This window comes from Hemiscyllium ocellatum, chromosome 10 (assembly GCF_020745735.1).
Source record: "Hemiscyllium ocellatum isolate sHemOce1 chromosome 10, sHemOce1.pat.X.cur, whole genome shotgun sequence".
In the NCBI taxonomy this organism is placed as follows: Eukaryota; Metazoa; Chordata; class Chondrichthyes; order Orectolobiformes; family Hemiscylliidae; genus Hemiscyllium; species Hemiscyllium ocellatum.
Genome location: NC_083410.1, coordinates 48,275,118 through 48,301,446, shown reverse-complemented (window position 1 = coordinate 48,301,446; position 26,329 = coordinate 48,275,118). Strand labels below are relative to the sequence as shown.

The following is a 26,329-nucleotide window of genomic DNA, read 5'->3' as shown; positions in this document are numbered from 1 at the left end:
TTTTCAATCCAGGCAAATGTGAGGTGATTTTGGGAAATCTAATTCTAGAACGAACTCTATTGTAAATGGAAGAGCCTTGGGAAAAGTCGATGAACAGAGAGCTCTGGGAGTTCTGGTCCATTGTAGCCCGAAGGTGACTGCACAGGTGGATAGAATGGTCAAGAAGGCATATGGGATGCTGGCCTTCATCGGACGGGGTATTGAGTTTAAGAACTGGCAGGTCATGTTAAAATTGTACAAGACATTGGTTCGGCCGCATTTAGAATACTGTGTACACTTCTGGTTGCCACATTTCCAAAAGGATGTGGATGCTTTGGAGAGGGTGCAGAGAAGGTTTACGAGGCTGTTCCCTGGTATGGAAGGTGCTAGCTATGAGGAGAAGTTGAGTAAGTTAGGATTGTTTCCATTAGAAAAAAGGAGATTGGGGGTGTCCTGATGAGGTCTACAAAATCATGAAGAGTAGAGGCAGGGTGGATTGAGATAAGCTTTTTCCCAGGGTGAAGGATTCAATAATGAGAGGTCACGCTTTCAAGGTGAGAGGTGGAAAGTTTAAGGGGAATTTACGCAGAAAGTACTTTACGCAGAGAGCGGTAGGTGCCTGGAATGCGTTGCCAGCAGGGGTAGTAGAGGCAGGCACGGTAGATTCATTTAACAAGCTTTTGGACAGTTGCATGAGTAGGTGGGGAGCAGAGGGATAGAGATGCTTAAGAATTGGCGATGGGTTTAGACAGTGGATTTGGATTGACTCAGGCTTGGAGGGCCTGTTCCTGGGCTATAAAGTTTCTTTGTTCTTCATCTCTCTCCCTCCCTCTGTCTGTCAGTCTCCCAACGTCCCTCTGTGTCCGTCTGTCAGTCGCACACTATCCCTCCCTCCCTCTGTGTATGTCTGTCAGTCTCTTCCCCGTGTGTGTGTGTGTGTGTGTGTCAGTCTTTCCTCTGTGTGTCTGTCTGGCAGATTATCTGCCTCTATGTCTGTCTGTCTGTCTCAGTCTCTTTCCCTTGGTGTCTGTCTGTCAGTCTCCCTCCCTCCCTCACTCCATCCAGTCCCTCTGTGTCTGTCTCCCTCCCTCTCTGTGTCTGTCTGTGAGTCTGTCAGTCTTCCTCCGTCCCTCCGTCCCTCTGTCTGTCTGTCTGTCTGTCTGTCTATCTATCAGTCTCCCTCCCTCTGACAGAATCAGAGGGTTGGAGACTAGTACAGAGAGCAGGAGGGATCCTGACAGACAGACACACAGAGGGAGAGAAGGATGGAGACTGACAAAGACAGAGAAGGAGGGAGACTGACACAGACTGAGAGAGAAGGCAGGATCCTGACAGTCAAAGAGCGAGAGAGAGAGAGAAGGTGGGAGACAGACCAACAGGCACGCAGAGCGAGAGAAGGAGGGAGACTGATAGACAGACACTGAGAAAAGGATAGATCCTGACAGACAGAGTGAGAAGGAGGGAGACTCAAAGTTTGTGAGAAGATTTGTAGCTCGGGTGCTCGTTGTTGTGGTTCTGTCTGCAACACAAACTCCCAGCTTGGCGAACAGAACCACAACAACGAGCACCCGAGCTACAAATCTTCTCACAAACTTTGAACACTTATGGGCGAGAGATGCTAAGACAAGCCAGGAAATGGGAATCCTGTGCCAACCGCCTAAGCGCCACATACGAACAGCTCCAGGACAAAATGTCTGCAACACAAATTCCCAGCTCGGCGAACAGAACCACAACAAGGAGGGAGACTGACAGGCAGATGCAGAGAGAGAGAGACACAGACAGGCACGCAGAGAGAGAGGTGTGAGACAGACTGACTGACTGACTGACGGACAGACACGGGGAGAGAGAGAGACAGACGCCAAGGGAGAGAGCGAGAGAGAGAAGGCAGGATCCCGGGGGTGGGGGGGGCGGGGAAGAGAGAGAGAAGATGGGAGACAGACTGACAGACACAGAGAAAAGGATGGATCCTGACAGACAGAGTGTGAGAGAGTGAGAAGGAGGGATCCTGACAGAGAGAGAGAGAAGGAGGGATCCTGATGGACAGATGCACAGAGAGAGAGAGAGAGAAGGAGGGAGACTGACTGACAGACAGACACAGTCGCCCTCCCTCCATGGCTATCTGTCAGTCTCCTTCCCTTTGTGTGAGCGTCTGTCCATCAGTCTCCCTCCCTCTCTCTCTGTCAGTCACCCACCGTCCCTCGATGAGTCTATCAATCTCTCTACCTCCCTCCCTCTGTGTCTGTCTCCCTCCGTTTCCTGTTTGTCTGTCTGTCTCCATCCCTCTGTCTGTTAGTCTATCTTCCTCCGTTCCTCTGTCAGTCTGTTTGTTTGTCTGTCTCTCTCTTCCTCCCTCTGTGTCTGTCTCCCATTCTGTCTCTCTGTCTGTCAGTCTCCCTCCCTCCCTCCCTCCCTCTCTGTGTCTGTCTGACTGCCTGCCTGTCTGTCTGTCTGTCTTTCCCTCCCTGCTCTCTTTGTGTCTGCCTGTCAGCCTCCCTCCCTCCCCCTGACAGACAGGCACAGAGGGAGGGTGACTCTGTCTATCTCTCTGTCATTCTCCATCCCGTCCTCTGAGATAGACACAGAGGTAGGGTGACTGTGTCTGTCTACATGTCGGACTCTCTCCCTCTGTGTCTGTCAGTGTCTCTCCATCCCTCTGTCTGTCAGTCTCCCTCACTCCCTCCCTTTGTGTCTGTCTACTTGTCTTCCTCCCTCCCTCCTTCCCTCTAGGTGTCTGTCTCTCTGTCTTCCTCCCTGTTTGCCTTCATCACGCCCTGTCTATCATCCTCCCAGGGAAATAGGGAAAATCACCTTTAAAGTTTGAAAGATTGAGAACCTGTGTGTCTACAACTTGTTCTCATTAAAGAGTTGGTCAGAGCTGGAAGGGAACTGAATGAAACAACGTAGCAGAAACATCTGGCTTATGAAAAAGAAAACAAAAGCAGAAAGCCTGTCTTCCTCCCTCCCTTCCCCCCACCCTCCCTGTCTGTCTGTGTCTCACTCCCTCCATTCCTCTCTGTCTGTCTGTGTCTCCATTCCTCCCCCCTCTGTCTGTCTGTGTCTGCTTTCCTCCCTGTCTGAAAACATAATATTCATGTCTGTAATTTCTTCTGTTTGTGTTGAGTGTGTGTGTGTGTGTGTGTGTGTGTGTGTGATTTTGTTTTCACAGAATGAGGTAGACTGCACGTTATTGTGAGTTTAAGCTGATAAATTTGGTTTTAAGCAGATGATAGAAAAGAAACCTATCTGCTTGCAATAGACAGCTGTTTTCTTATTGAGTACAGAAACATGGTGGCGTCCCAATATCGTGTGTCTAAGATCAAGTATAAAACTTTCCCCGTTTATGAGGTATGAAAGGCCAAGCATGTCAACATGAGTAAGCTGTGTCAACACTTTACGCAGTGCAGCTTTTGTTGTATATGATGTTAGTAATCGTAACATCACTGAAAATTTATTATACGGAAGAGGACAGTCTTCAATTAATCCTATACAAGTTTTTTTTTTCATTTTCAACCATCAAAAGACTCATTACATTCCAACCTTCCTCGTCTCTGCCATTATAGAAGAGCTTTGATGGAGATCCTCACCTCTTCACATGCCAAGATCCATAATCACTTCCCAGTTAACCTAAATGATGTTTTGTGGAAAAATGTTTGGAGTTTTGTTTGCCACATTATGTTTTGAAATGTATTTTTCAGGATGGTGAAGTTCATGACGGATCAGATCTTATTGGGCCAGTGGATCCCTCTTCAGAGTCCCTGATTGATGGTCTATCAGACGGCAGTAATGAAGGTATTGACCATCCAATAGTTAAGGCAATGCATGAAAGTTTAAAAATAGAATTCTTGCTATTGACACCGTTTTATATATTTTTTTAAAATGATGCCTGAAATTGTAACTCACTATCTTTTCTCTTCACTACTTTTAAAGACTCACTCGAGCAGCCTGTGACACTTCCTTTTAATGTTCGCTGGTTAGACTGCTGCACTCTCAGTGCCACTGGATGCCATGGGTATAGTAAAGGTCATGGCATTGTAATCACCGAAATGCTCTCCCGAGAGATCTGACACCTGAGCTGGTTTGTTGCCAAATACTAAATCCAAAATGGCCTCCCTCCAGTTGGCCGATCTACACATTGTGTCAGGAATCCTTTGGGACACATCTGACAAAATCTACTCCATCCAAACTATTTGCACTGAGGAGGTTCCAATCAATATTAGGGAACTTGAAGTCACCCATGACAACAACCCTATTACTTCTGTACCTTTCCACAATCTGTCTCCAGTCTGCTCCTCCATGTCTTTGCTGCTCTTAGGGTGTGTGTAGAAAATTCCCGATAAAATGACTGCTTCTTTTATCGTTTCTGACTTCCACCCATACTGACTGAGTAGACATATCCCCCTTGATGACTCCCCTTTCTGCAGCTGTGATATTATCCCTGATTAGCAATGCCACTCCCCCACCTTCTTTTACCTGCTTCCCTATTCCTTTTGAAACATCTTAACCCTAGAACGTCCAACAAACATTCCTGCCCCTGTAATGGCCACAACATTGTAGCTCCAAGTACTGATCCATGCTGTAAGTTGATCACCCTTATTCCTGACAGCTCTTGTATTAAAATAGACACACTTTAACCCCTCACGCTGACTGCAACTTTGCCCTATCAACTATCCTTCTTAACAGACTCTCTGCACGCTGTATCTGCCTGTTTACCAGACATCCCACTCTGTGATCCATAGCTCTGGTTTCCATTGAGGAGAAAGTGAGGACTGCAGATGCTGGAGATCAGAGCTGAAAATGTGTTGCTGGAAAAGCGCAGCAGGTCAGGCAGCATCCAAAGAGCAGGCCTGCTCTTTGGATGCTGCCTGACCTGCTGCGCTTTTCCAGCAACACATTTTCAGTTCCGGTTTCCATTCCCTTGCCAAACTAGTTTAAACCCTCCCAAAAAGCTCTAGCAAACCTCCTGCCCAGGATATTGGTACTCTTCCAGTTCAGGTGCTACCCATCCTCCTCGTACAGGTCCCACCTTCCCCAGGAGGTATCCCAATGATCCACATATCTGAAGCCCTCCCTCCTACGATGGTAAAAATTCATCCTGGATTTTTACCTTGGATTGTAATTTCAAAGTTACACTAATTGGGATTTTTAATGAACACGAAACATTGCAGATGGCAGGAGTCTGAAATAGAAACAATATATTTTGCCAAAACACTAGGTTGGCTATTAGCAGAGTGATAAATATAAGCATAATGAACTATCCCTTGTTGTCTGTCTTCAACTGCCCTAAGTAGACTGAATGGCCTTTTCTCTTTTCCGAATTTCTATATTTCTGTGCCTACAACCATCCTACTTCCCCTCTTGGTTGATGAATCAGCATTCTTCTGTTGAATTCAACTTGAAAAAGGAAGGCAGTGTGACAGAGCACACTCTGGGTAGGGGATTTCACTGTCTATCACCGTCTCTCATTACTGATTTGAGTTGGTCAAGTCCTCCAGGATTGAGCTGATAGACTGGCTTGCAACAGGTGGTGAAGGAACTGACTAGAGGCAAAAAATTTACTTGGTCCAATTCTCTCCAATGTGTCTGTCTTAAAAATCCCAATTAGTGCAATTTTGAAATTTCAGCCCAAGGTAAAAATCCAGGATTAATTTTAACCATCGCTCAGTATTTTCCAAATTGGCCATGGGGACCACATGATGTGATTTTCACTTGGGCCTCAAGGTGGGTGGTGTTTCCAACAGAAACAACTCCCAGCTGAAAGGTTAAGCAGTTCGGCTCCCATAGCAGTTACAGAAGCCTTTGTGCAGTGTCCATAATTGGGGGGCAGGTGATGATGCACTCCATCCAGTGGCACTGAGAGTGCAGCAGTCTAACCAGTGATCAATAAAGGAAATGTCACAGGCTGCTGACAAACAGAAACGTTTCAGGTGCTAAAGTGAGTCTTTTAAAATAGTGAAGAGAAAGAGAGTGAGTTACAAATCTGCCCATGTGGACAATATTGATAAGAATGTCTGTTGTGCAATCATTGTGGGGGCAAAAGTCCCACCTTCACTTTGAATGTGTTTTTCCCCCCCCCTCATGTGTGTGGCACTAATATTGTGCTAAAAGAAACCAATTTCAAATAGATCTAGCAACTTGACACTGGGCATCCCTAAGGTGCTGAGAGCCATCAGCAATGGCAGTGCTGTATTTAAACAGTCTGCAACCTCATGGCCTGGCATGTTCCTTACTCTAGCATTACCAGTAAACAAGGTGATCAACCTGCTATAATGGAGAGTGCAGGAGGGCCTGCCAGGAACAGTGCCAGGCAAACCTAAAAATGAGGGGTCAACCTGTTAAAGCTGCAGCACATGAAGACTGGCAGCAACCTGCAGTAGACAGGGTTAATCCATTAAATCCCTTGAAAGAATGGGTGGCTCAGTGGCTAGCACTGCTGTCTCACAGCACCAGGGACCTGGGTTTGATTCCAACCTCAGGCGACTCTCTGTGTGGAGTTTGCACATTCTCCCCTCTGCGTGGGTTTCCTCTGGATGCTCCAGTTTCCTCCCATAATCCAAAGATATGCAGGTTAGGTGATTTGGTCTTGCTAAATTGTCCGCAGTGTTCAGGGATGCGAAGGTTAGGTGCATTAGTAAGGGGTAAATGTTGAAAAGTAGGATATTGATCTGGATGAGTTAATCTTTGGAGAGTTGGTGTGGATTTGTTGGGCTGAAGGGCCTGTTTCCACACTGTAGGGATTCTATTCTATTCTATTTTAAGGAACAAATCTTCTTCTTCATGTTTTGCTGTACAAAAATGTACATCTCTTTAAGAATTTTTGTCACTTGACAGCTGGATGGGCAGACATCGGACTTTACTGCCCTCATGTGGAAAGGAGAGAAATTTGTTGCACCACCAACTTGATGTGGAACTTGTTTATTCCTCCTGGTGTAAATTTCAATAACCAAAGCAATGGCTTAGGCTACCTCAGAATATTTTACATCCGCCGATGGATTAGCAACAAAAAAACTGGCTCCGCACAAACAAAACCTCAAATGAAGTTACTTAGCTGTTCTTATACTGTTGCAAATTACTCTAAATAGCAAAGTTGAACTTTATGCCTCACCTTTTCTCACTAACACTAATCTTGAAGAACCTGGTAAATAATTTTCCACCATTTCTCTATTCTTGTTTTGAAATGGAGAGGATGAAGTTATTTCCCTTCAGTTCTTTTGGGCTGTGACACCACTAAGTGGGCCTAATGTTTCAGTCTGTGATCTGCCTGAAAAGGGAGCACTTGAACCGAACAGCTTTGCTTTTTGTAATTTTCCGTCGTAAAGATTTTATACCTTCTCCCAAAATTGTCTTGTACAATTTCTTACCCCATCTCTTACCTCTGTCCCAGAATTTGTTGGAAATTTTCTGTTTTTTCTGTACTTTATTGTCAAGCGATCATCCTACTGTTATTACTTTGCTTTTTTAGACTGTTATTTTAACTTGAATTGTGCATTCCTGGAAGAGTTCTAGTTTTGTGTATAATCCCTAATGTAAATATATTTATTTAATTGTGGAGCTTGTTGCTGACATTTTGTGCCTCTGGAAACCTACTCTTGAACACGTCTCAGTAAATTAATGTTCATTTTACTTGGACATTTTCCAAGTTTTTGATGGTGCTTAGAATCATTCACTTTTCAAGAAATTACTATCCTGAGACTTCCCACTAAGTCTTTTTTTGCTGGTTGGAAAAAGTCCTCTTGTTTAGATTTATCAGAATCTTTTTTTCCTTTGATTTGATAATATCCTATAGGTTTGTTTTCTTTCCTGCTTTGTATTTGTAGCAATGGTTTCCTCAACTTACCATTTTAACCATATCCATTCCCTTTTTTGATGGGTTCACTTTAACATTACCTAAATCTTGAATGTTCATGTCCTGCTACTGGAGCCTTCCAGTGGCCTCACTGCAATGGTCAAAGCATTACAACTGACACCTCAATGCCTTTAATCCCAGTGTGAATTTTAAGTTGTTTTATATTCTTGTGGAGACCTGAAGTTCCCCTAAAATATTGATAATCTGTTCTACCGTTTGGGATTAGTGAATACAGTTTGTAAAATAATTATTTGTGGTATTGCCTACCTGACTTTTTAAGGTACACTTTAGATGGTTTTCCCTAGACTGTCAGTAATTCCAGTAAAGTCATAGAGTCAAAGTATGGCCATGACTGCTCATCTTGCTAAGTGACTTGTAACAGTGGAGCAGATAGTCTGATGGGCGGGTTCTCACTGCAGTACTGTAGAGTGTATTTGTATATCAGGACCATATGGGAAATGGAAAGCTGTGATGGGTCATTGCCTGCATCTAGAATGCTCTGAGAAAACCCCTTAAACTATGAGAAATACAGAAGGTGGTGACTAATTTAAGTTTATTAGTTACCCAGGAAAATTTAAAAACAAACTCTAATTGTTATGTAACTATTAAAGTGAACTCATGACTAACACCCTTGACCCAACATTGACTCCTTGATCTCCCGAAGCACTCATCCACTTAGCTGGCACCTTACCACCTCCCCTCTGGCATCCTATCCCTTCTCATTCACTGGTAGTCTATCCGTCTGCCACCCAGCCCCCTCACTTGCCTTGCACACTTACTAATCCTCATTCAATGCCAGAGCATCTATGGGACCTTTTAACTTTTGAAATATGACAGAAGGTGACATTTAAAAAAGGGGTGTGATTCAACTGCAATTCTCTTCTGCACTGAGTGGATATCCCCATGGTTTCCCCATATTTGGACAAGCCAGACTTGGAATCCCTTGGAGGGAAAACTCAATGGTGTGTGATATTTCAGATTGGATCCATCGTACCCAGTATGTTTTGTAACCCTGAATGATCTAGCGAATTCCTCACCAATTTCCTGTTTTCTCCAGAAGCCAGTAGTTCTTTGTTTGTATTTGCACAGATCTCATAATTCATCATGGATACTGACCAAGGTCAACTGACTTCATATTTGTTACATATAATCAGGTTGTGGTTAATACTTGCTCCACTTATTTAGCAAAGCAACTGTATTCAACATCTCCTTCTACGAAAGCCAAGGGATAATGATCAGAAATGGTGTTGCTAGCTCCTGCCTCAGACCTGTGTCACTGCAGCTGTGAGTGGTCAATAGCGCAAGGTTTAATGAAACAAATGAACTTTGTGGCGTGAGATTAATCGAAATGATGCTTTTGTCAGTGGTTCTCCTCTCCTCCAGCTCAGTGCCTTCTCCTAGATACCAGTAAGCTGTTGCTTCCTTGACAATAGGCATGATGATCTGTGCAACTAGCACAGAAATATTGAAACCAGTCAATTCAAAGTCAGTTTTCCACTCTTGCTTCAAGCTGCTTTGCATACAAAGATTTTCAGCCAAATATCTGTTGATTTTCTCTCTCCTTTGCCACCCTACCCAGGTTTATAATGTTGGGTACAGTCTTGTATGTAAATGAATGCAAGCAGATCTTGAGCATTTAAAAGAGCTCTGCATAACTTAATGTTCTGTTTAATATCTTCCTCTTCTTGACTTCATTGCCTGACCCACACCGCCACAGTCTCCACATGGGGAAGGCGAAGAGGCAGGTCCTGAAGTCACCCTATCAGGGATGCGGGTTTGCTGATCCACATCATTCATCCAGTCTGGCCATCCCAGAAATCCAAATTGATGTGATAACATTCGCCTCTATATGCATAATGTGGTCCAGAGCTACGAGTATTAATGGCCCCAATTTCTTGCCATTGCATGGCTGAGTTTTTCCAGTGCTTGGTGCCTGCCTTTGGTGAATGTAGGAAGGGTTCTCATTGGCATTCACCTTGTTAGGCTGTGCTATGAATACACACCTCCTTTGGTCATCTGAGTGTGAGAAAATGAAGAACATCCGACTCAGCTGTTACCCTCAATGCTACAAGACTTCCTTCCGTTTACTGTGTGGACACACGTTTCATGAAAATAACTTGTTTGTCTGTCCAGCCCCAAGAGCGATTTTAACACAGTCAGTGAGCTAATGTAGATCTTGTTTTTAAATTGCTCCTGTGATGTATTGCTGATACTTGTTCAGATTGGGCCACATCACTTGCTCAAAGTGAGGATTTAAGATCCCAATTGGCTTGTGAAAGGGAGAAACTACAGGAAAGAAAGAATAACAATAACATCACTAATCATCTCCAGTTTATTTTTACACAATGCACATTTGCTTCTTAGTTGTTTGGAGGGGCAGAGGTTTAGGTTGGACTGCAAGATATATCGTAGGTGACAGTAAATCATCACTGTAGTAGGATGATGGTGTACTAAACTCTTGAATTTAATGGTGGGTGGGATTTTGGAATGGTGTTTTCGATCTGTTTGTCTTATTTGGGAAAGTCTTACATGGTAATGATGTTAACTGGTTGACGAGAAGCCGGTGCTGCCAGCAAGAATACAGAGTGCGCGTTAAAAGACTCCTCTTTTCAGAAAAGGAGAGAAAGGAAATGAGAAGAAGTTGTGAAATGTGTATTTTACAATTGTCTTTAATAACCTATGAAATATCATGATCAGTAAGATTTGTGTGCAAGAACACTGGCTTTTCTTTTCTGTTCTTTTTAGCTCGAAGAGATTTGAGTAACATTGATGATGCCACTATTAGTAGTCAATCAGAATGTGGAGGTAAGATGCCAGACAGATATTACTTTCTTTTGTCTGTAAGCTACCGATCAGCAGTTATTCTTTTAGGTCTGATATGACTCTTTTTTTAACGGAAGTCCAGTTCCAAAGAAATGTCATTATTGGAGTTGAAATGTTTCCAGTTTCTCTCTCCACGGATTCTGACAGTCCTGCTGCGTTTCACCAGTATGTTCTGTTCTTATTTCCGAACTCCAGCACTCGCAGTATTTTGCTTTAATTTATGTTTATCCTTTCACTGATGTCAGAGCATGATGACACATCAATTAGGCCTTGTGACCTCTCGCAGGCACAGTTACATTCAGGCAGAATAACGTGTTATAGATTGTGGCTTAATGTTCTTACTCTTCTAAAACGCTGTACCTGCTCATGTAAATGTGCAACTCCATGGGAGATCTGCTGGACTTTTTTTTAAAAAAGGGAACTTGATGAAGTAGTTTCCCAGATTTCTAATTGAGGATGCAGTAATACTTGAGTCAATGAGCTGAAGGTAATCATTAGCAGTCATGTATAATCAGCTAATCCTGTTTTGATTCATAGTCACCCCTTAGTTGGCCACCACCTAGGTGCAGTAATGTCAGGGTGTGCGTGTTTGTGTGATTTGGATCACATGAGGTACTTTGCTTTCTTGACTTTTTATACTGAAAGCAATAGTAAGCTGTTTTCCTCATCATACCCTTTTTAATGATTATAAAACTTCTTTACAAAGTTAAAAGGCTGCTGGACATCTCTTGAAAAGTTGATTTAATTCTGTATGGAGTTCAACTGTAGCCAGTCTGAGCTTTGAGTGTGAGGACAAGTGCTTTTACTGTGATCTGTGTTCGGTGCCAAAGCGAGATCTACTTTATCTGGCTAAAGCACAAATTCTGAAAAGCAAATCCAACTGCAGATGCAGACAATGGTGAATGTTGGTAAGGGAGGGGTGGAGATAAAAAGTAGGTGCAATTGTTAGTTATGGGAAAAGAGAACATGGATCTGCTGTTCTGAGAGCAAAGCCAAGAAGACACGTCTGGTTCTGCGGATTGTTTGTGGGGGGAGTTGATGGAAGAAGACTGTGGAGTTTATAATCAAAATGGAGGTCACAGGTCATGCTTTGAATTGGTTAAGCTGAATGCAAGCTAGAGCAACAGCACCTTGTGTTCTGCTAAGGCACCTTACAACCTCAGGAAGAAGATGTTGAGTTTAACTATTAGTAGTCACTTTTTCTTTTGCTTTTGGCACCCTTACCTTCCTTCACAATATGTTCCATTACCCCCTCTGGTCTTTAACATAAAACCCACCACTTTCCAGCTGCTTTTTGCTCTGTGAGGCTATTGTATTGGACTTAAATCATTAAATTTGCTTCACTCTCTGCTGATTGATGCCAGACCAAATAGGTTTCTGCAGCATTCCCTCATTTTATTTCCAATTTCCAACATCGGCAGTATTTTGCGCTTTTACCGTAGGTCAGGAAAAGATGAACAAAATTAGAGGAAAATACATGTTACTGAGAGGGAATCCTACATGAAACTTCAATTTACTAAGAAACCACTTACAAAACTAATAATCACTTGTGACATGAAAAGAAAGAACTTTAACTGATATGATACCAGCTTTACAAATTAAAGAAGATTTAATTTAACTTCTGTGTAAGTGGGGAGAAAGAAAAAGTTGAATCAACAACATTGCATGAACAAACAGGACTTCGACTTGTAATCCTACATTCTTATTGTATTGCACTTCTTCTGTATACTGTACGTTTGCTTGCTGGGTTGGAAGGTTTGTTTTCAGACGTTTCACCACCATACTAGGTAATATCATCAATGAGCCTCCAGTGAAGCACTGGTGGTATGTCCTCCTTTCTATTTGTGTTTCGGTTTCTTTGGGTGGATGATGTCATTTCCGTTTCTTTCTCAGAGGATGGTGGATGGGGTCCAAATCGATGTATTTGTTGATGGCATTCCAACCAGAACTCCATGCTTCAAGGAATTGTTGTGCGTGTCTCTGTTTGGCTTAGCCTAGGATGGATGCGTTGTACCCGGTCAAAGTGGTATCCTTCTTGGTCTGTATGTAAGGATACTAGTGACAGTGGGTCAGGTCCTTTTGTGGCTAGTTGATGTTCATGTATCCTGGTGACTAATTTTCTGTCTGTTTGTCTGATGTAGTGTTTGTTACAGTCTTTGCCAAGTATTTTGTAAATGACATAGGGTATTTTAAGTTCATTAGTTGCTGTTGGTAGGTTTGTGGGCTACCATGATGCTTAAGAGGCCTGAGTAGTCTGGAAGTCATTCCAGAGATGTCTTTGATGTATGGTAGAGTGGCTAGGGTTTCTGGGTGCATTGTGGCTATTTGTTTGGGTTTGTTGCTGAGGAATCGGCGGACTGTGTTTATTGGGTACTGTTGTTTTTGAATATGCTGTATAGGTATTTCTCTTCTACTCTTCGTACTTCCCCTGTCCTGCAGTGTGTAGTGGCTCATTGAAATAATGTTCTAATGGAGCTTTGTTTGTGGGTGTTGGGATGATCGCTTCTGTAGTTCTGTATTTGGTCCATGTGTGTTGTTTTCCTGTAGATGCTGGTTTGAAGTTCCCCATTGAGTGTTCATTCTACTGTGACATCTAGGAATGGCAGTTTGTTGTTCTCCTCCCTGTTTTGTGAATTTTATGCCAGTAAGGGTATTATTGATGGTGTTGTAGGTTTTCTCTGATTTATTTCGTTTGGTGATGACAAAAGTGTCACCACGTAGCGGACCCAAAGTTTGACTTCTGGACTACTCAGACCTCTTAGCATCATGGTAGCCCACAAACCTACCAGCACACTTAAACAGCAGCTAATGAATTTAAAATGCCCTGTACAAACAACAAGCAAAATGAATTTACAAAATACCTTGCAAGGACTGTAACAAACACTACATCAGACAAATAGACAGAAAATTAGCCATCAGGATACATGAGCATCAACTAGCTGCAAAAAGACATGATCCACTATCACTAGTATTCTTTAATACAGACCAAAAGGACATCACTTTGACTGGGACAATACATCCATCCAAGAACAAGCCAAACAAACGCTCACATGAATTCCTTGAAGCATGGTATTCTAACCGGAACTCTATCAGTAAACGCATCGACTTGGACCCCATCTACCATCCTCGGAGAAAAAGAACCGGAAATGACATCACCCACCCAAAGAAACCTAAACACCTAAATAGAAAGCAGGACATATCACCAGCATATCACCGGAGGCTCACGAAATGTCTGACAACAAACTTTCTAGCTCAGTGAGCAAGCTTACATCCAGAACCTCAATCTGAGCTACAAATCTTTTCAAATATCGCTAATTCCTGTATTAAATCATTACGTGGTACTCACAGCTAACCACAACGTAACTAAAGGACCAAACTCTCTCTTTCGGCTTGTCGACACTTGTATGCATTTTATTTTAAAATCCAAGGTTAAGATATATATAAATATAATTTATAGAGAGAATGACAGCATGAATTTGATCCTGTTAAAAGCGGAAGGTATTGTGCAATGAAAAGGTAAATTGGGTTTGTATTGAGGTGACATGGAAAATTACTACAAAAGGACATCTATGTAGTATGTGTGTACTTGTCTAACTAGTGGTGTGTAAATCCTGCTTTTCCTATTATCCTGAAGCATAGAGTATAACATTAGAATGTTCATCACTTCCTAAGAGTCTTTTTGATAGATTTGTGTTGACATCTATAACATAAATCTAAATCATTGTAATAGTTATTTATATTTTATTGCTGTCCTTTCTGCTAATTTGGACTAATCTGGTGATCACTAGCTGGTTAATGACATTATTACATAATTGACATGATAATGATTAAAACTTAGTTACACACATCTTGATTGCACTACTGAAATATGAAACAGTGATGAACCGAAACCCTAATTATTGTGCATTTAACAAGTAAACTGTCCATCACAACCATTCACCCTGTGAATGTTAATGGTGCTCAGTTGCTTCTCCAAGTCATCAGTTTTGTTATATGAGCATCATAAAGAGCCATCTGGAATTCCTAAATGTAATTTGGTTAAAGATAGGGCAGGGTAGAAAAATGAAGTATTTCCTGAAAGGACAAGCTGTGTTTCAATTTTTTTTCCCCCAATATTATGAACCTTTAATTGATTTCTTTTTAAAATCCAATGCTTGTTTATTTTAACTGTTATGTTGCTGAACTGTTGGAAGAACAATTTGGAGAGATTAAGTCTCACTCAATGATTGAATGTGTTCTGTACATATTACAATAGTCCTGTTTAATTTTTTGATGTATTTCAAGAGGGACTGCAGTCGGCTACCACTGATATGTTGTTTATATTTGTTCCTACTAACTTGTGGATTACATTTAATAGACTTGTTGGTAGCGGCGTAAACAAAGCCCACTCTGAATTTTCTATTCCAGCAAGTAATCTAAAAACAGCATTTTAAATTAGATGCTAAAGTGTTGGTAAAGTAAAATAAGCATTGGATACGTTGAAGGGATAGTGAAATAAGAACAGCAGTATAAAAGGCTTTGGAGAGGTTTTTTTTAAGGAATGTTGTATGGTGGGACAAGTGCAATAATTAATTTGGGTTTAGAGAGAGAGAGAGTTGCAAAGAGCTGAACTGTCATGAGTGAGGGAGACAATAATTGGAGGACTGACTGATTCTCTGGAGGAATTGTGTAATTTGGAAGGTCAAGACCTTTAGAGGGATTTCTAAATGAAGGTAAAGATTTCATTGAGCTGGGGCCATGGAGCCAACTGGAGGAGTGGAGCAAGAGCAATGACCAGAATTGATTTGAAAAATCCAGAAAGATTTGCTTTGATATGCCCAGTGAAAAATCAAAGGACTTTACAACCAATGAAGTAGTTTTGAAGTTAGTCACCTGATGTAACACAGGAAACAATGATTTTTGTCTTCATAGTGCTTAATGGGAAGAGGGTGTTGTCTCAGTCGGTACTTAGATATTGGAAAGTCTGACGACATCGAAACCATTAATCAAACCTATCCAAATGGGACTAGAATAATTGTGGCATGGACAAGTTGGGCCGAAGGGCCTGTTTCCATTTTGTAAATGACTAAACCTCTAAATTCAGGAATTGTGTGCAGGTACTGGTGAGGTAGAGATGGATTTCATCAGTGGATGAAAATAAGAACAAGCCTCATTCTACAGATAATGTTTCTGAGGGGCCAAATATAAACAAGGAAAAGGAGAGCACCAAATCCTTGGGATATTTACAAGGTGATCATAAAATTTAGAAGATGCAGCTATTTCTGTATATCTGGGACAAGTAAAAAGGGAAACAAGAAAGACTTGCATTCATAGATCACTCCTCGTGACCTCCAGATGTCTAGAAAGACTTCATAGTCAATGAACTACTTCTGAAATGGAGTCATTGTTCAAGTAATAAACGTGGAAATTAATTTTGGACACAAAATTCCCACAAACAGTGATGTGACACTGTCCACAAGTCAGATACCCTATTCTTTTATGATGCTGAATGTGGGATTAAATTTTGGCCAGGGAACTATGGATAATTCCCCTACTCATGTTTAAAATAATGCTCTACCTGCAGGCAGAAGAGACTTTGTTTGTAAAGCATTTCAGTCTTGCATGGAGTGTCACCATTATTTGTCAAGACAGACTTTGAGACTAGTTTGAGCCACAGTTAACAGTGGAACTGAATGCCAGTCAATGCCCAGGTTAATGGAATGGATAGTCAGCGTAATGCTGCAGAGAACTTGAGGAAAATAACAATCTGTAGTCTAAATCACAAAGAGGTTGTTATTGATGACTTTGATAAATGCGGTTTTTGAGTCTGAATTGTGTGCAGGGAATGGTGAAGGCCATACTATCCACCCTTCCCACTGAGGAATAGGTGTTAGGAAACTGTAGCATTAACAGGCAGCCCATTGAACAAAGAAAGCCCTGTTATCTTCTGAGTTTGAAAGGAATTGGGTTCCGGGAGTTGGAAAGGTGGGGTGGGGGTTGCTTTGCATGTTTTGATGGCACAAAGTACCTGCCCATGCCAAATTCAAAGAAATTAAGTGTTCCAAATGCTGAAGGTATCCATTTAAAATGACCTTCAGCTGAATTCAGTGGAATTCTATTGCCTGAGCAAGCCAGGGAAATTGCTTTTTTTTTGAGATGAGTATGCATTAGGATCAGGGACAAGGTATTTTAAGACAAAATAATTAGTTGTAGTTTCAGGAATCATTTGTAGAACTGAAAGGCCATTCTCGCAGCTCACATATCTGGAATGGCAATTACTTTAAAGTCACCTTGTTCAGCCCTCTTCACTGCTAATGACTGAGTGATGTGTGCACCTGGCTTTTCCAGATGTATCAAAACGGTTTGTAATTCTGGAAACATCAGTGTTTATTTATCTTAACCAGTGCAATAAGTACAGCAGCACCAAATTAATTGTGCATCTCTTCGAATGAGTGTACATCCAGCTGTAACTCTTAGCCGTTCTTCCTGCCCTGCTTGCCAGAATGTTTCAGCAGCTCTGTAAGTCATCATGCTCTCAACATAAAGTAAATTAAAAAGAGCTGCTGTTTGCTGCTAAATGGCAGAGTGTTTTGCTGCTCTCTATTGCATCAATGTGCTTGAGAATACTGTGCAAGCATCTTCTAATGGCATCTTCTCTATATCCTATTAATGAGCATATGGAGCAGAAGACCTTGACTCATAATTACAGTCCATCTAATTGAGAGAGCAGCATGTTTCCATATTGATGGACTGGGTATGATTTGATTAACTGATGACCAATTAGTCTGCATAAATTTGAGCTGAGCTTAAATCATTTTTTGACCGTCCTTAATTAACTGTAGTTGAATGTAGTTCAATTTTGAGGTGCTTTTTTATTTTAATGCTTCCTTGTTTTTCTGCAGTTATTTTCTGCCGCTTCTCCTTCCTCCCCATCCATTGTCCTCTGAAGTGTAGTTGGAACCAATTTTCTTGTGCCTTTGTAACTGGTGTTTGGAGATGTTTGAGGGAAGCTGAGGTTAACTTTGCTCCCAATTCTTTGCATTACAAAGAGAAAGAATTTTGCTTTCTGTAGGCTGCTTCCTCATCGTCAATCATCAGAAAATAGGATCCAGGGAACTTTGAAGGAAATAGATTTATGCTGACAAAAGAATATATTCAAACCAAATTGCCTCCCTCAACCATATTAGTAGAAAAGTAAATTCAGAGTACCACAGAGGCTCAGAACTAACCATTTTATAATTTTTCTACGTTTTGTAGAATGATACAGCAACAAGATGGACATTTGGCCGATTGTAATTGTGTCGGATTTGCAAAAGTTACTTGTTAATCCAGTGCTTTGCACAATTTTGTAATTTCTCTGCAATTCCTCCTTTTCATGTGTGTATTCAGTTTTCTTTTGAAAGATAATATTGAATCTGCTTCCAGCAACATTTCAATAGTCCAGAACATGATGAATTGATTACTGTACTGTGAAATTCAACCTGACACTGGTCTGTCTTGGACTCCACAATTTTCATTTATTTAAGATTTGCCCAGTTTATCATTAAACCATATTACTCAGCAAGACTATCTTCTTAGTAACTGAGCTCTGCAGAGGTGGTAGTAGTAATGGTGTTTCAGTTGACCTCTCCACCTGCGTTTTAGGAAAGAGAGAAACCTGTTGGTGCTGTTGCTAATACTAGCTGTTCTGTAACTCCAGCTAGATAAGAAATATGTCAGTAAGTCGGTGTGCGAGGGATGAGCAAAAGGCTCGTGTGAGTGGACCTAATGCATATACACCTTCCTGGCTTGGAGGAAATGGTGATTAATTTTAACTTATTCTTTTGTGGGATAAAGCTATTGCCGATGAGGCCATTGTTTATTGCCCATTCCTAATTGCACATGGATTGAGTGCTTGCTTAGCCACTTCACAAGGCAGTTAAATATTAACCACATTGTTGTAAGTTTGGAATCAAATGTAGGCCAGACTGGGTAAGGATAACCGTTTTCCTTCCCCTAAAGAGTAGGAGTGAACTAGTTGAATTTTTTAACAATAACTTATTTTTTATAAGCAGATGAGAGATAATTGATTCCCCTCTCTTAATCCCGTCGGCAGTTGGAGCAAGTCTACGTAACTGCAGAGCTAACACACTTCAGTTAACTCAATCAAATTGAGGGGGCCTATTAATTAGATGGTTTTCTTAAGTGAAAGAGGGAATTAATTACCCTTTGGGAGGGAAAATAGTTATCCCCACACTTACCCCCACACACAGGTAGAATAAATGTGGAAAACAAGGTAAAGGCATTTGCAATTAAAATTCTTCAAGTCAGTGAGGAATTAGATTTTCAATTTGTGTTCTGACTGTTTAGCCAAAGGCTTTGTTTTTCAGCAGCAGTGAAGTTTGTAGATCTTGAGTTTTCAGTAAATGGTTGTTGTTACAAGTTTTTTTTTAAACCAGGCATTGGCTTTTGAGGCTGAGACACAGGTGGGGAAGTGTCTTTCAGCTCTTGCTTTACAAAATCAATTTTTCCTGTCTCCTCTGCTCAGAAGCAGCTGCTGATGAAAGTCTATTTGTATATTCCTGAGTCTGCTCATTGTTTTTCCAAACTGGCAGATGAGCCTTTCGTCTCCCAGTATGTGAAATTATCATACATGTGAATTAAACAAGAATCCAGTTTCCAGATGCTGATTTAATTGTCTGATTTCACTGTCTTTGCACACAGTGTCGTTTCAATGCAAACTTTTATGTATCTCTTGCTGGTTTCTCAAAGCTCACCCTAATCTGTGGTCAGGTGATTGCAGCAGCAATTTTCAGTCAGCATTTCTCCTTTTTAAATAATCGCTTTAGTTCGTGAAGGTCTTGGGTATGAATATCTGATGATGGAAGCTGAACATCAGTGGTCTTTAGTTAATCATTAAAATAACAACAGGTTTCCCAATGACCATTACTGAGGATAGATTTTGACTCTCTTTTTGTTTGCTAATTAGTAGTTGATGGAATTTGAACCTGTGTACTGAGAACACTGGCCTGGATCTCTACATTTTCCAGCCACCATATGTGTTAATCTATTGATCTAGATCATCTTTGATCTTTAAAAAGTAGCCTTTCCTGCGTGTTTTTACCTTTATGTACAGCCATACTTATTTCCTTAAAAGTTGGACTTGCTGCAACACCTTCAAAATATGGTCTCTGTACATTGTCATAACGGGATCTCCATGTATTTGCTTGGTTTCAGGGTTATTGGAAATTTGATTGTCTCTGCTAAGTCTTCTCTGACCTTCTCTGCTTTGACATTTTCATGTTTTCTAGGGTCGTTCATCTCTCTGAACCATGGATTTTACAGCAATAGTGTGCAATAAGTGGGCAACCAAAGGCTCAGTCACTTGTTGGGCATTGCTGACCACTCAAACACCACCACCCCACCCCCACCTCCAATCTCTCACAATCAAATTGGACTCCATCATTTTGTGCTGTGTGCAGGCTAATTAAACTCCAAGATTGATCAATGCTTCACAGAAGATTTGTTCAATTATTTTTCTCTCTCTCTGGTATGTGAAGAAAAGGAGACTTTAAGCTGGCTGGAGTGCAAACAATAGAAAGGGGGGGGGGGGTTGCAGTTGTTTTCTGGAATTTGGAATTTTTCACATTTCGAAATAAATGACATTTTCACAGTGGGGAAAAAAAATACCTAAGCAGATGCACATGTGAATGATACGACTGCTGAGACATAGTTGATGCCTGTCAGCGCTGGGCCACGCTGCCATGTCATATCTGAGTGGGTGTGGAGTTGGGTCACCAGTTTGCACGCCAAAATGATGTCCCACACGCTACGAAAGATATTTCGGAACTTTTTGGATTTTTGAATTTTGGATAAAGCATTGTGTACCTGTTCTGTTTATATATAACTGGCATTACTTTGACCAGCCTTTACAATTAGCCTTCTGCCTAACACAATGCTCTCTGTAGATGCACCTGGATGTTGTAGGAAGGCTTTAATGTATTGCTTTTGTGGGATTCTTAATTTGGTTAAAATGGATTACTGTAGCTTATATGATACCCAAGCAACGCCTGTGCAGGCTGAATTCTAAGTAAACTGCAGTCAGTACATCACAATGATATAAAATATGGATGAATGAATCTTCATTAACTGATATGGTTTAAAGAGGACCAAAATGCTGAGTTAAAATGGCCACAGGCATCCCCGATTAGGCAAGTGGTCAAGATTCATTAAGATAGTTGCCCAAAAATACAGTGGTGAGCTGAGAATAACAGTCAATGAGGCACATGTCACATGAGCAGTTGGGGGAAAAAAATGACAGCACAATAAATTTGTGGGTTTTCGTTTGGTAGTATCTCCTCTTGAGGTGCTCTGAAGCATCCTTTGAGCATGGCTCAGTATTATTACATGCCATTAGTAGTAAACACCTCTGGTTTAGCTGATAGTGGCACCTGTTCCTGAATGCTGACCTGCTGGAGTGCTGTTTCTGCCATTGGAAATCTCTTAATGTGGACGCTGTATTGGTTGTACCAGGAGTGCTTTTCAAATCCAAACATAGCAGCTCATGGAATGAAAAAAAATCAATGAAGAATTCTAGAATTGAAACCTACTCTGCCTAGTAGTAACCATGACCTAAGATTGTCATTGTTGTTAAAGTCCATCAGGTTCACTTTCCCCGTTTTAGGGAAGGACATCAGCTATCTTTATTCATTCTGGGCTAATGTGAATCGTATTTCACAGAAATGTGTTTAATTCTTCTACCTGTTGAAGGGGTCGAGCAGTCACTTCATTAAAGGACAGTTGGGATTGTCCAAAAAATGCTAATGACTCCCATATTGAACATAAGACTTTAGACCAGGAGTAGGCAATTCAGCCTGTTGAGCCTCTCCTCCACTTAATGTCATGGTTAATCTCATCTGTCTTAAATCCACTTTCTTGCTCACTATCCATAACAATTCCATCTGTCATGAATTAAAAATCTGTCCCCTCAAATTTACCCTCTGTCCTGGCATCCTTTTGTGGTAATGAACAACTGTTTGAGAAAAGTAATTTCTCCTCGTCTCTGTTTTAAATCTGCTACCCCTTATCCTAAAATTAAGATCTCTTGTTCTAGATTGCCATACATGAGGAAATATCCTCTGCACATCAACTTGGTCAATCCCCTTTAGCATTTTCTATAGTCTGTATTTTTTTTAAAGGAGTTGCATTTGTTTCATTGAAGTTGGTTCATTGACTGCCCTGAAAGGGGTTATTTTGATCTGCACCACCACCGCTTTCCCCCTATTTGCTGTTTGTCATGGCACTTGGCTCTGGTTGGTACAACAGGGTTGCTCTAGAATGGGTTAGGCAATGGGTAACTTGTTTAAATATTCTAATAGCCTATTCGGTGAAGCTTCTTGTGACAACATGGCTTTTGTTATGTGCATGTCATTGGTTTGAGTATTGACACCATAAATTAGTTGGTGAGTGAGTAGTTTGTTTGGTGGCTACAGTCTGTGGCTGTGAGTCACACATGCAGTACCTGTATTATCATGTGTGTATGGTTATATTTTAACTGAAGGATTCAGAATGGAACTCTTCGCAGTTCTGGTACAATTCTGCTTTTAAATGTGGGGCAGGCAAAGTGATGTCTAGTCAATGGTATCCTGAACCATGGGAAAACTTGTTACCCTAAAGCCACCAGTATGCTCCACCTGCTTGTTTTTGGACAGTGAATACTATGCACTCCTTGCTGATCTGAGTGTCAGTTGCATCCCTAGGGCAGTAGTGAATAACAAATAATGATGTTATAGACCATCTGCTCTAGCTTGAAAAGTTGACTCATCTACATGGGTCTATCTACAAACTCAGTAAAGACATTACCACCATAGTCCACTGACCAGCAAGGGTGCTAACATACTGAACATCAGAGATGGCTGTGAACTTGTTTTGAAGCTAATCCTCAGAATTGGTATTTTAAAGCCAAGAAGTTTGAGGACTGACTGCATTGTGAAATTTTATGAGCGGTCTTTGGGTTTGATACTGGTTTGGATGTTGCTCAGATTTATCCAAACCGAGTTTATTGAGTTATACTTGTACGGAGAGTGAAGATTACGCAGACTCAGAGATTTGGAGCTAAAGCCAGGTGGTGCTTGTGGGTGGCAGTAGTGAGTTTCCAAATGTGTAAACATTAGTCACTCACTTCTTGATGTTCAGGGTAATAACCTGTTTTCCTCTTTCCCCCATGTGGTAGTGCCTGTAAAGCTATGCTTCATGGTAAAGTTTCTGTGTTAGCTGGCAACTAGTTTTTAATTGTCCATAAGTGCTTAATCCACTTCTCACTTATTTGTTATAGCCAGTTTGTTAATATTTTAGTACCAAAGCAATTATTTGGGCTGGCAGAGTAGAATATGATCAGACAATTGTAGATGATTGGACTGGTCAATGGAATGAGGGGCTCGTAGGCTGGACAGAAGTTGGCATAAAGAGAAGGATAAAGGGCAGAAGTGGCTGAATGTGATAACAGTGCCAGGTAAGAATCAGTAAGCTATACAGCACGGAAACAAGCCCTTCAGTCCTAAACTGATGTTGTCCCATTTGCCAGCATTTGACTACATCCCGTCCTCCTCTTTATATCTATTCAGATGCCTTTTAAATGTTGTAATTGTACCAGCCTCCACTTCCTCCTGGCAACTCGTTCCATACATTCACCACCCTCTGCGAGAAAGAGTTGTCCCTTGAGTTCTTTTTAAATCTTTTCCCCCCTCACCTTTAAACCTGTGCCCTCTAGTTTTGAACTCCCCTACCCTAGGGAAAATGCTTTGGCTATTCATCCTATCCATGCCCCCCATTATTTTATAAACCACCTATATGTTCACCCCTTAGCTTCCGGTGCTGCAGAGGAAAAAGTAGTTCAAGCCTATTCAGCCTCTCCCTATAGCTCAAACCCTCCAACCCTGGCAACATTTGTGTCAATCTCTTCTAAACCGTTTAAGTTTAACAACATCTTTTCTATTGCAGAGCAAGTAGAAAGTGGCCTCACCAATGTCCTGTACAGCTGCAACACGACCTCCCAACTCCTATAATCACTCACTGATCAATAAAGACAACGTGCCTTCACGACTGTGTCTCCACATTCAAAAAGCTATGAAGGCACCCCAGGTTCCTTTGGTTGGCAACACTCCCCAGGCTCCTATTGTTAAGAGTATAAAGTCCCAGAGGTGGTTTGCCTGACCAAAATGCAACTCCTCACATGTGTCTGCATTAAACTTCATGTGTCACACTGGCCCATTTGATATGTTTCTGCTGTATTCTGAGATAGTCTTCACCAAGCCCCCAATTTTGGTGTTGTCTGCAAACTTACTGACCATGCCTCCTACGTTCAGATCCAAGTCACTTATACAAAATGGCAAGAGGCAGTAGACCCAGCACTGATCCTTGTGGCACTCTGCTGATCACAAGCCTCCAGTCCAAAAAACAACTCTCCACCACCATCCTCTCTTCTATCTTCAAGCCAATTTTGTATTCAATTGGCTAGCTCCCCCTAGATTCTATGTGATCTAACCTTGCTAACAAGTCTATCACGTGGAACTTTGTCAAATACCTTGCTAAGTTCATATAGACCTAATCTTCTGAACTCTCAGTGGGGAAACAGGCACTTCCTTTTGGAAAAGGAGCTTCGTGGAGTATATGTGCAGTAGTATGATGGTGGTAGCAAGACTGGAAGTGTTAGAAGATATCGATGTCCTACATAAAGGATTAGTTATGAACAGAGCTTCCTTTTTAAAAGCAAAAGAATTCAAGATAGTCTTCCACAAAACTAATATCAAAATATGGAAATAATGTTTCTGATTAAACACATTTCTAGGCCTCACAACTCATTTAGGTGAAAGATTAAGATTAGTGGGTAAAAATGTGCAGCAGATGTGAAAAGGGATAGCTGAGACTCTAAATGGAAACGGTGAAGCATAAGACCATAAGGAGCAGAAATTAGGCCATTCAGCTGATCGAGTCTGCTCTGCCATTCAATCATGGCTGATAGGTGTTTCAACCCCATTTTCCTGCTTTTTCTCCATAACCTTTGATCTCCTGGGCAATCAAGAACTTATTGATCTCAGTTTTTAAATATGCTCAATGACCTGACCTCCACAGCCATCTGTGCCTGAATTCCACAAATTCACCACTCTCTGGCTAAACAAGTTTCTCCTTATCTTCATTCTAAAGGGTCTTCCCTTTCTTCTAAAGCTGTGCCCTCTTGTCCTAGTCTCTCCTACCAATGGGAACCTCTTCCCAACATCCACTCTGTCCAGGCCGTTGAGTAACCTGTAAGCTTTAGTCTGATCCTCCCACATCCTTCTCAACTGTGTCTGGTCCCAGAGTCCTCGAATGTTCCTCATATGTTAAGCCTTTCATTCCTGGGATCATTCTCGTGAGCCTCCTTTGGACCCGTTTCAGGGTCAATACATCCTTCCTGAGGTAGGGGGCCCAGAATTACTCTCCATATTCTAAATATGATCTGACCACAGCCTTAAATCCTCAGGAATGCATCCCTTCTTTCATGCTGTAGTCCTCTCAAGATGAATGATAACCATTTGTATTTGCCTTCCTAACTACCAAGTTAACCTGAAAGCTTACCTTAAGAGACACCTGGACAAGGACTCCCAAGTCCTTTTGCATTCCAGATTTCTGAATTTTCTCCCCATTTAGAAAATAGTTCATGCCTCTATTCTTCCTACCAAAATGCATGAGCTCACAATTTTTCCCATATTCTGTATTTGATCTGCCACTTCTTTGCCCACTCTCCTAAATTGTCTAAATCTTTCTGCAGCCTCCCTGTCTCCTCAGTACTACCTGCCCCATCACCTATTTTTGTATCATCTGCAAACCTAGCCCGAATGCCCTCTGTTACTTCATTCAGATCATTAATGTATAAAGTGAAACGTTGTGGTCCCAACACTGACCCTTGTGGAACATTACTAAGTCACTGGCTTCAATCGAGAGAAGGACCCTTTTATTCCCACTCTCTGCCTTCTGCCAGACAGCCAAGCTTTTATCTGTGCTAGTACCTTGCCTCTATTGCCATGGGCTTTTATTTTACTCAGCAGCCTCCTGTGCATCACCTCATTGAAGGCCTTCTGGAAGCCCTTGGTCTCTCCTTGGTCTAACCTGCTCATTCCCTCCTCAAAGAGTTCTAACAGATTGGTCAGGCATGACCTCACTTTGATGAAACCGTGCTGACTTTGCCCTATTTTACCATGCACTGTCTTTTGCCTTCCTCTCTTTTCAAACAGGGGTTTACATTAGTGATTTTTCCAGTCCTCTGGGACCTTTCCTGGCTCCAGTGATCCCTGAAAGATCACTACTAAAGCATAGTAGTTATCTCCTTCACAGATAGCCCATCCAGTCCATGTGATTTATCCACTTTCAGACCTTTCAGTTTTTCTATCACCTTCTCCTTTGTGATGGCCACCATACCTATTTCTGCTCCCCAGCGCTTGAAGTTTTGGTATCTTACTCATGTCTTCCACTGATGCAAAGTATTTATTCAGTCCTCAGCCGTTTCCTTGTTCCCCATTACTACTTTTCCAGCGTCGTTTTCCAGCTGCCCAATGTCCACTTTTGCCTCTCTTGCCCTTTAGATATATAAAGAAACTCTAGCAATCTTTTCTAATATTACTGCGTAGCTTACCCACATATTTAAGCTTCTCTCTCCTTTATTTCTTTCTTAGATGTCTTCTGTTCTTCTTC

At 41.5% G+C, this 26,329-nt stretch overlaps 1 protein-coding gene across 3 annotated transcripts in view; it reads left to right on the top strand.

Annotated features, from left to right (window-relative positions):
* Nucleotides 1-26,329, top strand: part of rps6kc1 (ribosomal protein S6 kinase polypeptide 1) — a 176,484-nt gene that overhangs the window by 48,054 nt on the left and 102,101 nt on the right. For 2 of the 3 annotated variants that reach the window (XM_060831474.1, XM_060831473.1), the window contains 2 exons: nucleotides 3,675-3,768; nucleotides 10,568-10,627. In XM_060831474.1, coding sequence (XP_060687457.1) covers nucleotides 3,675-3,768; nucleotides 10,568-10,627 — 154 coding nt within the window. The remainder of the gene's footprint in view (nucleotides 1-3,674; nucleotides 3,769-10,567; nucleotides 10,628-26,329) is intronic. The other variant, XM_060831475.1, reaches the window with a different exon arrangement.